This window comes from Myxine glutinosa, chromosome 7 (assembly GCF_964187855.1).
Source record: "Myxine glutinosa chromosome 7, kmMyxGlut1.1, whole genome shotgun sequence".
NCBI classification, from domain to species: domain Eukaryota; kingdom Metazoa; phylum Chordata; class Myxini; order Myxiniformes; family Myxinidae; genus Myxine; species Myxine glutinosa.
The window spans coordinates 13,350,330-13,365,267 of record NC_136267.1 but is presented as its reverse complement, the minus strand read 5'-3'; the positions used below and the strand labels follow the sequence as shown (position 1 = coordinate 13,365,267).

Sequence of the window (14,938 nt, the reverse complement as noted above, 5' to 3'; positions counted from 1 at the left end):
ATTTTGAACATGAATCGGAAAACAAACCTCTAGTTTCACAGTACTAGCACAATTTTCACTTTGGCCGATCGCACATGTGCAGAGTGGAGTGAGATAATATTTTTACTCTGTTTGCTTGTCTGGCAATTCAACAAAATTTAAAATCATTCCAAACAGGAAACTTACTGGTTTAAGGACGTCATAGAGGACGCAGTCACCAGGCACGAATAACAAATGTAACGTGGTAAACAAGGTGGTGTAAAAGACGCTGCAGCAACGGGAATAAACTTTCGAAAAAAGTATTGTTCTACAACCTGTAAAATGTTTATTTTATTTCAGTTCAATTATACACAGTATTTAAACACTGTTGAACACAAGTGGCCTTTTTAGCACTTTTAAAACCCTTCCATTTAGCAGTACTTTACAAATATTACAGCTTTTTACGTCATCACGACCAATTATATTTGCCGCTGGCAGACCCCACCCATGTCCTTTTGGTAAGACGTTCTATGAACTCTCTGTTGGAAATAGGAAATGTTACTTGCTTTACAGGTGACATTGCAATGGAAAGCGATAACAGTTGGAACCACAATATTGACACACGTTACCTGCTGAAGAGCTGCCTTCAGCCAGCCTTAGCCCAGCTGCAAGATCCTCCAGAAAAGGTTGAACGTACCACGACACGACTTCATTCACTGATGGAGTTATTCAACGACATGGACAGTGATGGTACGTTCGTCATTAATATGTAAAGCCAAGCATCATTGATGACACTCATAATACACTCACTCCCTACTAACATAAACTTTCTGTCCCATTGTCTGTTTACAACTACAGAAAGTATTTATTTTGTAAAGCTCCTTCAACAAAAGGTCGTTGACCTGCTACACCAGCAGGAGCATCAACGAGGTCAGAACGCAGACTACTGGGTGTGGGACCAAGCGGCTTCACTCCAAGACATTCTTTATTCTGGGACCTTCAGGTTTGCTATTGTTGTGGTACGAGCGAGTCTACAGTGAAGTAAAAATAGGAGACACACTTCATATCATGCTTGTCTGTCTTTGCATGAAGGTTATTTCCAAAAGGTTCCTTTCTTAAAATTTAATATCATGTGGTATAGATAAAGAGTTCGTTAAAACATATAGTCACCTGACCACTTCACTCTTCATTCTGACATGGTAGCAGCCAGGCAATGGTCACTTTCTCTTAGTGTATTGATGTTGAAAATATGTTCTCCCTCTTGTATCTCCACAATTATGAGTTTGCCATTTTGAACCTGAGGTGTCTGTTGATGGAGTGTAATCCTGAAGAATATCTAGACCAACAAAATTACACAAGTAATCTTCATTTGGCAACGTAATTGTGACCTTTCTTGGACAATATTAATAATAATAATAATAATAATGCATTTATTTTATATAGCGCTTTTCAGGAAGCCCAAAGACGCTTTGACAGAGTGCAAAACATAATGCATAGCAAAACATAAAAACAATTGCAAAAAAAGAAGAATCAATAGGGAAATATTCAAAGCACAAAGGAGGGAGAAGGAGAGGAGATAGTCAGGGGTTAGATGCTGTGGGTTAAATGTTGAATGCAGTTTTGAACAGGTTGGTCTTGAGTGATGTTTTGAATGTGGTGAGTGAGGAGGAGTCTCTGATGGTGTGAGGTAGTGAGTTTCAGAGGGTGGGAGCAGCGATGGAGAAGACCCTGTTCCCCCAGGATCTGAATTTGGTCCGGATGGGGGGGGGGGGGGGGGGGTCAGGAGGTTGGTACCAGCAGAGCGGAGGTTGCGGGTGGGAGTGTGTCTGGAGAGGAGGTCAGCCAGGTAGGATGGGGCCAGGTTATGGAGGGCTTTGTCCGTCAAGAGGAGGATTTTGTACTGGATTCTCTGGGAGATGGGGAGCCAGTGAAGCTTGTAAAGGACGGGGGTGATGTGGTCACGGGTCCGGGAATGGGTGAGTAGACGGGCAGCGGAGTTCTGAATGTATTGGAGTTTATTGGTGATTGTTGAGGGTGAACCATAAAGGAGGCTATTGCAGTAGTCCAGACGGGAAGTGATGAAGGCGTGGATGAGGGTTTCTGCAGCCACGGAGGAGAGGGATGGACGGAGACGGGCGATGTTTTTCAGGTGAAAGAAGGCTGTCTTTGTGATCTGTTTAGTGTATTTGTCGAAGGAGAGGATTTGGTCAAAGATGATGCCAAGATTCCGGATGTGAGGGGAGGTGGATACTGGGATACCGTCGATGTTGAGGGCAAAGTTATGGGTGGATTTTATGAGCGTTTTTGGGCCAATGATGATTATTTCAGATTTATCATAGTTAAGTTTGAGGAAGTTGATTTGAAGCCAGGATTTTATTTCAGTGATGCAGTTTGTCAGGATAGAGTCGGTGGCGGTGGAGATGGACTTGGTGGAGATGAAAAGCTGGATGTCATCGGCGAAGCAGTGGAATTGGAGACCATGACGGCGGATTAAGTGACCGAGGGGGGACAGGTAAAGGATGAAGAGGAGGGGGCCAAGAACTGAACCTTGGGGGACACCATGGGGGAGGGGAGCAGTGGGGGATTTGCAGTTATTGATGGAGATGAACTGGCGTCTGTCAGAGAGGTATGATTTAATCCAAGAGAGGGCAGTGCCGGTAATGTTAAAGGTGGTTTCAAGTCGGGTGAAGAGGATGGTGTGATCGGTGGTGTCAAAGGCGGCGCTGAGGTCGAGGATGATGAGAATGTTGAGGTTGCCAGCGTCAGAGGAGAGGAGAAGGTCGTTGGTGATTTTGAGGAGAGCAGTTTCAGTACTGTGGTTGGAGCGGAATCCGGATTGGAATGTTTCATACAGGTTATTGGCAGAGAGGTGATGTTTGAGTTGAGTGGCTACAGCGCGTTCCAAAACTTTTGACAGAAAGGGTAGGTTGGAGATGGGTCTGAAGTTATTTAGGGTGTCAGGGTTTAGTCCAGGTTTTTTCAGAATGGGGGAAACAGCAGCAATTTTGAGGGACGGTGGGACGATGCCTGTAGACAGGGAGGAGTTTCTTGTTGCAATGATAAGTGGAGAGAGAGCAGGAAGGGAGGCCTTGACAAAGCTGGAGGGGATGGGGTCAAGAGTGCAGGTGGCAGTTTTCATTCCTATGAGGAGTTCAGAGAGGTCAGTAGGGGAGACTGGGGAGAATTGAGACAGGGGATGGCAGGATAAGGGGGGGCAGGTGGCTTGAGGGGGAGTGGGTGCGGCGGTGGTCAAGCTGTTGTAGATGTTTTCAATTTTGCGTTGGAAGAATGAAAGGAAGGAGATGCAGTTGTCTACTGTGAATGACTGGGTGGTGGTGTTCAGGGGGATGAGGAGTTTGTTTATTGTAGAGAAGAGTGCTTTTGGGTTTCCAGAGCCAGAGTGGATAATTTGAGAGTAGTAGGCGGAGCGGGCGCGGGAGAGGGCATCTTTATAGTGTTGTAGGTCTACTGTGACATTTTTGCAGAGAGGGTGGATGAGAATGAGGTAGGTGAAAGAGCGTTTAGCTTACGGAAGTTGATTGTGCGATAATGCCTTGGTGCTGGGGTGGGGATGTTGATGGTCAGAGTGATGGCTCAGTGGTCAGAGAGAGTGAGGTCGGAGCCAGAGAGATGGTGCAAAATTAGTCCAGTAGAGCAGACAAGGTCCAAAATGTGACCATGGTTATGGGTAGGAAAGTTGTAGGCCTGGGAGTGAACTGTGAGACCTGTTTTATTGCGGAGTCTTTCAAGTTGGCGAGCACGAGTTTTCTTTCATCAGGCGGAGTTCAGGGGTAAACCAGGGAGCAGAATGGGTGAAAGAAACTGTTTTGGTTTTCATCGGCGCAAGCTGGTCAAGGCAGGAGGAGAGAGTGTGGTTGTAGTAGTCAGTGAGGTCAGAAGGGGTGTGGAGGTCAACGAAGGGAGAAGTGGACATTTTTGCAGAGAGGGTGGATGAGAATGAGGTAGGTGAAAGAGCGTTTAGCTTACGGAAGTTGATTGTGCGATAATGCCTTGGTGCTGGGGTGGGGATGTTGATGGTCAGAGTGATGGCTCAGTGGTCAGAGAGAGTGAGGTCGGAGCCAGAGAGATGGTGCAAAATTAGTCCAGTAGAGCAGACAAGGTCCAAAATGTGACCATGGTTATGGGTAGGAAAGTTGACATGTTGTGTGAGGTTAAATAAAGCAGGTGAGTAAATCAGTGAAGTCAGTGGTTATCGTGGAGTCAGTGGAGTCCATGTGGATATTGAAATCACCAAGGAGGAGGATTGAGGGGGAGAAGGAACATAGCTGGGTCAGAAAGTAGGAGAAGTCAGACAGGAATGATGGGTGTGGTTTGGGAGGGCGGTAGACAACAGCCATGACTGACTGTGTGTGACCAGAGAGTTTAAAAGCCAGGTGTTCAAATGATGGAGCAGAGTCGATGGAGGTGAGGCTGGTCCTGATGTCTTGTCGGTGAATAACGGCGATTCCACCACCTCGGCCCTCCGAGCGTGGTTTATTGATGTAAGTATTAGGGTCTTGCTTGTGGGCTTCAATCATAAATTCAGATAATTCTACCAAGGAGCTAAAGAAACGGAAGTCCCTTTAAAGGCAACTTTAAATTCAATAGAAAAACTCAGCTCATGTCCAGCATAAACATAGCTTCACAATTAAGTGTCACTTTTTATTTTTAACCTTATAAATACAAATAAATCAGACATTATGGAAACCAAATCTCTGCTGCTTTGGTTTGATTAACCTTTGGAAAAACACATATTGAGATTAATAAAGCTTTGTTGAACTTGGTTACTCTCTTGGTTTTTAGTGTATTATTGGATGCATATTGTACACCTCTCCTTTCCTATTCCATCTTCAGGCGCTGCATGACGTCATTGCCGGGCACCGTAGGGGGCCCGGCAATGACGCATGCTGAAGAGTGCTCAGTTTTCACTCCGGTTGTTTGTTTATTTGTTTGTTTTCTTGTTTGTTTGTTTTCTTGTTTATTTTCTTGTTTGTCCGGGCGATATCTCAGCCATCCTTTGAGCTAGTAAGCTGAAATTTCGGCACGATAGCGAGAATGTGCTTTGGCAAAAAACGTTATTTTTTTGTTTTTTGATCAATTAATTGATTTAAAGTTACTTAATTATTATATCGATTAATTAAGTACTTATTTATTTCCTTTCTCATCTGGGCAATATCTCAGGCACCTTTTGAGCTGGGAAGCTGATATTTGGACATGACGGTGACCAAGTGATGTGGCTATAAAGGATATTTTTTGATTTATAGATTAATCAATTATTCTATTTATTACAAATTTTTTCGATTAATGACTTATTTAATTAATTTTCAAAATTTTACAGCTTCGGATGCAACATTGGTGGTTGAGGTGTGCTATTAGCCAATTGATTAAGATTATGTTCCGATTATTGTTTATTGTTTTTAATTACGCTATTAATCAATCAATAATTATTTACACCTTTCCCTCCCAATACCATCTCTGTGTTGCACGGCGATATCGCCAGGCGCCTGAGGCACCACGGCAATGCCGCGATTGAGGATGTTTTTTTTATATTTGGCATGGGGGTGGGGGGGGGGGGGTGGAGGAGGGGTGGTGTGCTTTGAATGTATCTGTACTTGTTGTAAGTTATTTTGTTATTTTGTTTTTTTTTGTTTAGTGCTTGAAAATCTAACCCTTCGTGACCCTTTACTAATGGCTGGTGATGAGGCGGAGAGATAGTTGTTAAGTTTATTTTTTGTTCATTAGCATGATGTCGTATAATTTAAATAAATAGTATACATTTATAAATATAATTATATGGGTTCCTTGGCAAGGAACTTCAATGCAGGAGGATCCCCTTTGGCCCATAAGCCTGCACAATAGTCACCAACCTATGGTTGTTTGTCCATGCTCTATCCTTTTTATATTCTGAGTTTCAAACAAGGAAGCAGCACATACCATTATATAAGTCTTTATTATGACTTGGCCAGGGTTGGATTCAAACCGTCGCCCTCCCAGACTCAGAGTGAATGCTCTGACCATTAGGCCAGTTGTTATGAAGTCCAGTTGTTATGAAGCCAATATTTGTGGATTCTGAGGCAGTGTTTATCTTTTAAAGCAGTTGTGGAAAGTGTGAGTTTGTGTTATGTAAGTAACTTTTTCACTGCAGGCTGTAAGCTCACACTGCCCTGTTTCAGGGATCTTGTTGTTGAGCGATCATGTGCACTTGGGAATTTTCAGTTTTAAATAACCAAGACTTATTTGGGAAATCATTGTAGAGAAGCAGTATGAGTTGTTCAAAACATAATCCAGTCTGCTTGTATGATAGGCTTTGTGCAACAACATTGTTTATATCACTTGTCTAACTTGAGTGTCTTCTATGTGTGCAGACAATCATTGTGGAAGCACCTGCAGGCCAAATTGTGTCCGATTCTTACGGCTGTACTTGCCTATATTGACTGTGATGAAAATCTGGAGCTGCTGCGGCCCATCACTGAGGACCCCCTGTCCATTCGGAAACTGTGGTTGCGGCTCTTCGAAAATGAGAATGTCTGTGCACTGGAAATTCCAAGGTTGGGTCCTATTTACTGAATTGAACAACTTAAATTGGGCATGCATAGGCCATCATTGTATACAACATGTCTCTTGGGCCTGTGTGATACTTTTGTTTTGTACAGCATGGTCTGCCTACATTGGTAAGATTTATGAAGATTTATCTGTCCCTGAACTCTCACCATGTTTGGTTCAACCCATTGTGCTTTGCCTTTTCACAAATGGCCGTGTTTTCGTTGATGAATTTGATGCCTTCCCCTTCTATTAATCTGGCCATTTCCCTTTATTATGCTCCCCTATTTCCTTCTTTGTCTCAGTACCTCTACACCCTCGTTCGTTCTCCCATATCTTTAATAATAATAATAATAAAAGGGCAGTGTGTGTGTGTGTGTGTGTGTGCGTGCGTGCGTGCGGGCGTGCGTGCGTGCGCGTGCGTCCTCCATAACTCCAAAACCATGAAACCTAGCGGCCTCAAACTTTGCATGCATACTTCTCAACCTCCAAAGGAGTGCATGAATGAAAACTGGGTGTTAGGTGTGTTTAAACACCCCTTTTTGAAGATCATTTATGCTAAAATTTACACTAAAACTAGAAACAGGCTTACCTTTAGTCAGCCTGTGTTCAGCTTGCTCAGTTTGGCGGTCTTTATGCCACCATTTTGTCCGCTCAGCTCAAATATGCCTTGCCTCAGAACAGGTCTATTTCTGTACAATAAAGCTTCATATCTACAATTCGTAACATCGCTAATCATCATATCTTCAGAATCATTGGAATCTCCCGCGATGAAGCTAACTCCAAGGGCCTTTCACTCACTCACCGCAGGCAGGTTGGTGGTCTTTCCGTCTTCTACCGACTCCTCGCTGGCCTTGCCCCCCCCAGCTCTCTCTGGGCTCTGTCCCCCAAATATTACTACAGGTCGCACAAGATCTGCCTGCAACCCTCTTATGGTTAAACTGCCAAAATCAAGACTCTCTGCTCACCTTCACTCCTTCAATCCTCTTTTCTCCCGCCTCTGGAACAAACTCCCTCACTCTCTTCAATCCCACTCCTCCCTCAAGGTCTTTAAAACAGCTGTTCACCACCATCTCTTATCTTCCCCCATCCAAAACCTTGATCTTTTCTACCCCCGCTAATTTCACCCCAAATCCACTTTTTTGAAATACCAACTTCTGTCCTGGAGGTCCATGGTGTCCTTGTGTTTTGTACTTCTCCCCCCACCTTCCCACGCCTCCTCCTCCCAAGCCCTCTCCCTCCCACACATCTCCCTGCTCTCAAAAGTTTTGTTTGTGTGCTTCCCCTTCTCTCCCCATCTTGTCTTCCGCTCCCTCTTTTTATATATTTTGTTTGGTTGATTTGTTTGTGAAATAAATGTTAGCTCTTTCACGAGCCTCGATTCAGTATATTTAAAAAAAAAAAAAAAATCTACAAATCTACAAAAAAAAAAAATCTACAAGTCACTGCATTCCTGTATACATCGCAATGCTTATAAACGCCAGTGTTCGTGCCTTTGTTTAATTTCCGCACACTTTACATCTAACATGCGATACACTGGATAATCTCTTCATCTGAACCAAATTTCAAAATTTTATCTCTGGAATTGACCTAAGAAGCAGTTCCGACTCTTAAAAAAGTGTTAATTTGTCCATTTTGGACATCTCAACAGTTTCGTTGGAGTGCTTGCCTTAGTGCTTAAACAGCTTGGCAAGCACTCTACAATGTAATTCTTCATGGTACACCATGGATTCACCATTCTCTTACCTTTCCATTTGCCTTGTTTGCCCTTTTGCTTAAATATTTGTAATGACTTTGTTGCTCAACTTTGAGTGATATTTTTCTGTTTGGTCGTATGCACGGGAAAGGGTGGGTTGAGAGTCTGGGATAAGGCAGGGGAAGGGTGGGATGAAGGAGGGGTGGAAGTTGTGGTGGCAGCGGCAGGTCGAGTCACTTCCCTTAAGGGAAGAAATAAAAATAAAATAACCACCTTTAGAGGCCATTTTTCCCCGCAAGCGGGGGTTGGCCTTTTTCGGGAACCGTGGTTGTTGTTGTTTTTTTGGTCCCCTTATTGAAGCAATGTTTTACGGCCGGATGCACTTCCTGACGCCAACCCTTTTTGCCGCCTTTAACGACATTTAATGCCCTTTAATCCCTGGTGTTGGGCTAGCGGCTAGGGTGCCGGCTTAGGATCCAAGGATCCTGGGTTCGAATCCCGGTCGATCGCTGAATTAACGCCAGGGGGGTTGACTCAGCCTGTCATCCTTCCGAGGTCGGCTAATTGAGTACCAGTTCACTGGTAATTCCCTGTTTGTCGTTAAAGGCGGCAAAAAGGGTTGGCGTCAGGAAGGGCATCCGGCCGTAAAACATTGCTTCAAATAGGGGACCGAAAAACAACAACAACCACGGTTCCCGAAAAAGGCCAACCCCCGCTTCGCGGGGAAAAATGGCCTCTAAAGGTGGTTATTATTTATTATAACGACAAACAGGGAATTACCAGTGAACTGGTACTCAATTAGCCGACCTCGGAAGGATGACAGGCTGAGTCAACCCCCCTGGCGTTAATTCAGCGATCGACAGGGATTCGAACCCAGGATCCTAGGATCCTAAGCCAGCACCCTAGCCGCTAGCCCAACACCAGGGTTAACCCTTAAGCCCTTAAGGGAAGCCCATGTTATAATTTTTTTTTAATGTTGCATGCTGTTTGACAACGACGGGTAGTTTGCCATCCCACACCCCTTTCCCTCCTTTCTTCCTTTCCCTCCTCTCTCCCTTTCCCTCCTCTCTCCCCTCCTCTTTCTCTCCCTGCTCCTTTCTTTCTCTCCTCTCTCTCCCCCTCTTCATATTCTCGTCACAAAGCGACTGTGTTATCCAGCAATGCCGGGTACCTTTGCTAGTACATAAATGCTTATTCTGTTGTTTCATAATATAAAAATCATTGCAAACACCCATTCCTGATCCCCCCCCACCCCCCGCCCCCCCCCCTCCGTACCATAAAATTATTTATTTTCATGTCTCTCTCCATAAGAAGTATGGATGATAACTTAGCCATTCCAGATCTCAATTTACCATAGAAACTCTTCAGATAAAAAAAAAATGTTGAAAAATACCTTGTACTTTGTTAAACTTACAAGACTCCCAACTTCATGTTCTTGACTTGTTTTGCAGAATGTAGGATACAAGTGTTTGTTGTACAGGAATGTTAAATAGGTTTTACGTTTTTAAGAGTGTCTACGATTGCATTCAACTTGTACTACCAAAAAAAAACATCTATAAGAACATTGCAGATTGAAGAAAAACCTTTTGTGGATGATTGTAATGAGAAATGGCATTCCAAAGCTTTTAAACAAACATGCTTAATTGCCATGCGAGGACACAATGTTACAAACTTATGGTGCCGGTGTGCTGTACGTCCCAGGCAAAGAAGACAGCTCATAACAGTAATGTCCTCAAACATGCCAGGGAGGTTTCAAGCTTCAACTCGGCTGCCTTTCAGCTGGCTGATTCACGATCACATTGAGAAGTTGTGGAAGAAGGTGCAGCACTACAGTGGTGAGAGCTTCAAGGTCATTTACCTGTTTGTGTAATCTTTATTTTTCAAATAAATGAATGTCTTACGAAGACCATGGACCTGTCTTTTTACTTCCTTCTCTAAACAGTTGAGATTGCAATGCCAGCGGAAGAAGCTTTGTTGAAACAATTGAACTCTTCCCCATTTGCTTATCTCCTTTCTTCTGAACTTGGTTCACCTGAGCTTCTGCAACTGTATTGCCATGACCTGGTGCGCATTCAGATGCAGCTCTCATCTTCAGAAGAGCATGAGGTAAGAGCGTCTTATTACGTACCTCATATTACTAACACAACAATCCCCAAGCTATGAAAGCTACACAATCAACTCTTGAAGCAAAAAATAATTATTTGAAGGAGCTCGAGAGGGAGTGATAGCGGTGTGTAGCGAGGGAGTGATAGCAGTGTGTAGAGATGGAGTGATAGCAGTGTGTAGAGAGGGAGTGATAGCGGTGTGTAGCGAGGGAGTGATAGCAGTGTGTAGAGAGGGAGTGATAGCAGTGTGTAGAGAGGGAGTGATATCGGTGTGTAGCGAGGGAGTGATAGCGGTGTGTAGCGAGGGAGTGATAGCGGTGTGTAGAGAGGGAGTGATAGCGGTGTGTAGCGAGGGAGTGATAGCAGTGTGTAGAGATGGAGTGATAGCAGTGTGTAGAGAGGGAGTGATAGCGGTGTGTAGCGAGGGAGTGATAGCAGTGTGTAGAGAGGGAGTGATAGCAGTGTGTAGAGAGGGAGTGATAGCGGTGTGTAGCGAGGGAGTGATAGCGGTGTGTAGCGAGGGAGTGATAGCGGTGTGTAGCGAGGGAGTGATAGCAGTGTGTATAGAGGGAGTGGTTCGCAGTGTGTAGAGAGGGAGTGATAGCAGTGTGTAGCGAGGGAGTGATAGCAGTGTGTAGAGAGGGAGTGATAGCAGTGTGTAGAGAGGGAGTGATAGCAGTGTGTAGAGAGGGAGTGATAGCAGTGTGTAGCCAGGGAGTGATAGCAGTGTGTAGAGAGGGAGTGATACCGGTGTGTAGAGAGGGAGTGATAGCGGTGTGTAGAGAGGGAGTGATAGCGGTGTGTAGAGAGGGAGTGATAGCAGTGTGTATAGAGGGAGTGATAGCAGTGTGTATAGAGGGAGTGATAGCAGTGTGTAGCGAGGGAGTGATAGCAGTGTGTATCGAGGGAGTGATAGCAGTGTGTAGAGAGGGAGTGATAGCGGTGTGTAGAGAGGCAGTGATAGCGGTGTGAAGAGAGGGAGTGATAGCAGTGTGTAGAGAGGGAGTGAAAGCAGTGTGTATAGAGGGAGTGATAGCAGTGTGTAGCGAGGGAGTGATAGCAGTGTGTAGCGAGGGAGTGATAGCAGTGTGTATCGAGGGAGTGATAGCAGTGTGTAGAGAGGGAGTGATAGTAGTGTGTATAGAGGGAGTGATAGCAGTGTGTAGTGAGGGAGTGATAGCAGTGTGTATCGAGGGAGTGATAGCAGTGTGTAGAGAGGGAGTGATAGCAGTGTGTAGAGAGGGAGTGATAGCAGTGTGTAGAGAGGGAGTGATAGCAGTGTGTTTAGAGGGAGTGATAGCGGTGTGTAGCGAGGGAGTGATAGCGGTGTGTAGCGAGGGAGTGATAGCAGTGTGTAGAGAGGGAGTGATAGCAGTGTGTAGAGAGGGAGTGATAGCGGTGTGTAGCGAGGGAGTGATAGCAGTGTGTAGAGAGGGAGTGATAGCAGTGTGTCGAGATGGAGTGATAGCAGTGTGTAGAGAGGGAGTGATAGCAGTGTGTAGAGAGGGAGTGATAGCAGTGTGTAGAGAGGGAGTGATAGCAGTGTGTAGAGAGGGAGTGATAGCGGTGTGTAGCGAGGGAGTGATAGCAGTGTGTAGAGAGGGAGTGATAGCAGTGTGTAGAGAGGGAGTGATAGCAGTGTGTAGAGAGGGAGTGATAGCGGTGTGTAGCGAGGGAGTGATAGCAGTGTGTAGAGAGGGAGTGATAGCAGTGTGTCGAGATGGAGTGATAGCAGTGTTTAGAGAGGGAGTGATAGCAGTGTGTAGAGAGGGAGTGATAGCAGTGTTTAGAGAGGGAGTGATAGCAGTGTGTAGAGAGGGAGTGATAGCGGTGTGTAGCGAGGGAGTGATAGCAGTGTGTAGAGAGGGAGTGATAGCAGTGTGTAGAGAGGGAGTGATAGCAGTGTGTAGAGAGGGAGTGATAGCGGTGTGTAGCGAGGGAGTGATAGCAGTGTGTAGAGAGGGAGTGATAGCAGTGTGTCGAGATGGAGTGATAGCAGTGTTTAGAGAGGGAGTGATAGCAATGTGTCGAGAGTTTAAAAAGAGAGTTTAATTGATGAAATTTTATGGAATGCTTGTATATTATAGATATGACGGAAAGGCAGAGGTTGTGTAGCATCAGTGTCTGAAGCATTGTGCCTTGCTACTTGGAAATAAAAGAAAGAAAATAAAAATAAACTAAAGAATAGTTCATGGCTTTGTTGTTTGTCCTTTAAAATAATGTTCTTACAACTCAATTGTGTCAATGTAAAGCTTATCTCTGGTAATTCAGAATGCCATTAAAGTTTACAGCTGCCCTTTTAAGCATTATAGAAGTACGGTATTAATTTGCCTTGTTCTACAATGCCATTTTCAAGCTACTGAGCTCGGCCTTGTTTCAAGCTGCCCATCAAAGTGGTGACCAGGCATTGTCACTACCTTCGTTGCACATCGTTCTTTCAAAGCTGCGTCCACGTTTACAAGGTTTCTCACAACTGGCGAAAGATTTTCCGGATGATATGCCTTCACTGCTGCGGCAGCTGAGAGCTCAACTTGGAGAGCAGCAGCAACCTGGCCTGGTATGTGTGTGTGTGTGTGTGTGTGTGTGTGTGTGTGTGTGTGTGTGTGTGTGTGTGTGTGTGTGTGTGTGTGTGTGTGTGTGTGTGTGTTTGTTTCAGGAGATGGAACGGATCCCTTCCAGGTCTCAAAGTATCCATCTTCATGCGTCCATATGTGTGTGTGTGTATACGTGTATACATATATATAAATATATATATATATTTTATCCTGTTCCTTGGGATTAAAATCCGCCAAGGAAACGGATAGCCGAACGAGCTTTACACTCCGAGGTGTTTAGTCAGAAATGACGGTGTACTTCACACACGAGGGAAAGGAGAATGATGAACTTACCTTCACGGGTCCCACTGGACTTTCTCGAACCTGCGATAATTAATTCAAACTGACACGGATTTACAATGTACAAAAATACCGGCTTTATTGAAGAAATGCCTGTAACAAAATAACACACGGCAAAACTAAGATTCCTAAATGGGACGTCCCCCCACAGACTTGCATACAGACAAAGGGAACAATAAAAGTGAAAATATATGTGTGCGTGTTTTGAGGTACTTAGCTCTGAGCGTCTCCTGAACCCCTTCGGAAATCGTCAACCCCCCGCGTCCTTGGCGGGAACAGCACAGGCCGCCGTGCACAGTTCGCTTGTGGGAAACGCAGGCCTCGGTCCACAGTTCGCTCCTCTTCACGATCGTTGAAACCTCCAATGTCCCTAGCGCGAGAGCGCTAATAACTGTGACTGCACAGCACCAATGTTCCAATGCAAGAGGAGGGAAAATGTCGGAACACGACTGTTTGTTGAGACTGTCCCACCACAAGAGAGCTTATCGGCGACCGTTCACATCCAGATCCAGAAACTGAGAGAAAGCCAAGAGAGAAAATTTCGGGGAGAATGTTCTTTTGTCCTCAAAGCTCTGACGTCATCAGACGCCGCCCGTGCCTGCTCCTATTAGCCAGTCCCTCTCTTTGTTGCTCGACAAATCTCACCAATCACTGCTCTCCGGGGCGTGGCCTCCCGGACCTGTCTGCTTGATGCTATCACCCGTCGGTGGTATCATTGTTGGTGCTCAAAGTCCTGTTTCCGGTTAGCTTTTATTTCGTGTCTTTTAATGCGTTATTCCCTGGCTTTGTGTGTGTGCTGTATTGTCCTAAGGAACAGAGGAAAAATAACAGAGGCCATTACATACAGGAGATTCATTACCCATAATCCCTAACTAATTAACATAACCCCACCCCTCTCATGGGGACACTTATACGCGCTTACACGACATCCGGTCTAAAAGAATTTCCTACTTATGATACATGAGGTTTCTTCTTCTTCACGACAGTCGGAGCACACAACCCTATTCAATCTACCTGGACTAAAGTATTGCATTGCCTATCCCCATCAACGTAACAATATTGTCACGTGACTACCTTTGGTGAACACCTTAAGGTAGCACGGATGACCAAACGAGCTGTTACTCCGAGGTGTTCAGTTCAAATGGCGAAGAATACGCATGGGGAAGTGAGAGGGAGGTTTGAGAACCGGAGCCTTACCTTCACGGATCCCACCAACCGTCCTCAAACCTGCAAAAAATAACTCAAATGAACACAAAATTAAAATGTCCAAAAATACCGGCTTTATTAAAAAGAAATGCCGGTAATACAAAATAATGCACGGTAAATAAAATCCTAAATGGGACGTCCCCACACACAGAGCCAGTACACAGACAAAGGGAAATATAATGATATATAAAATAAATGTGTGTGGTTTTAATTGCACTTAGCTCACTCGACCGGTGCGTTGGCAGGAACCCAGGCCTCGAGGCGCCCTCGTTCACTCTGGTGTGTTCGTGGGTGCGAAACAGGCCTTACATGCGAAGCGAACGGCAGGCGTGCAGCCCGCTCTTCCACACAGTGTTCGTCCACCCGTCCTCTGCACAGAGAACCGCATTTCCCGGGTCGCGGCTCTTCCGCCTCCCGACCACCAGCAAGGTCTCGGAACACTGCCGGTCCGCGATGAGCTTCCTTGAGCCAGAGAGCAACGTGCCACGTTCGTACGAGGTCCAGTACGAGAATGTGCAAGAGGAAATCGTGACCGTTCG

At 45.2% G+C, this 14,938-nt stretch overlaps 1 protein-coding gene across 1 annotated transcript in view; it reads left to right on the top strand.

Annotated features, from left to right (window-relative positions):
- RNF213 (ring finger protein 213) overlaps positions 1 to 14,938 on the top strand; it is a 391,778-nt gene that overhangs the window by 237,142 nt on the left and 139,698 nt on the right. Inside the window, exons 26-31 of the mRNA XM_078781285.1 lie at positions 532 to 708; positions 817 to 961; positions 6,324 to 6,506; positions 9,896 to 10,029; positions 10,137 to 10,300; positions 12,656 to 12,856. Coding sequence (XP_078637411.1) covers positions 532 to 708; positions 817 to 961; positions 6,324 to 6,506; positions 9,896 to 10,029; positions 10,137 to 10,300; positions 12,656 to 12,856 — 1,004 coding nt within the window. The remainder of the gene's footprint in view (positions 1 to 531; positions 709 to 816; positions 962 to 6,323; positions 6,507 to 9,895; positions 10,030 to 10,136; positions 10,301 to 12,655; positions 12,857 to 14,938) is intronic.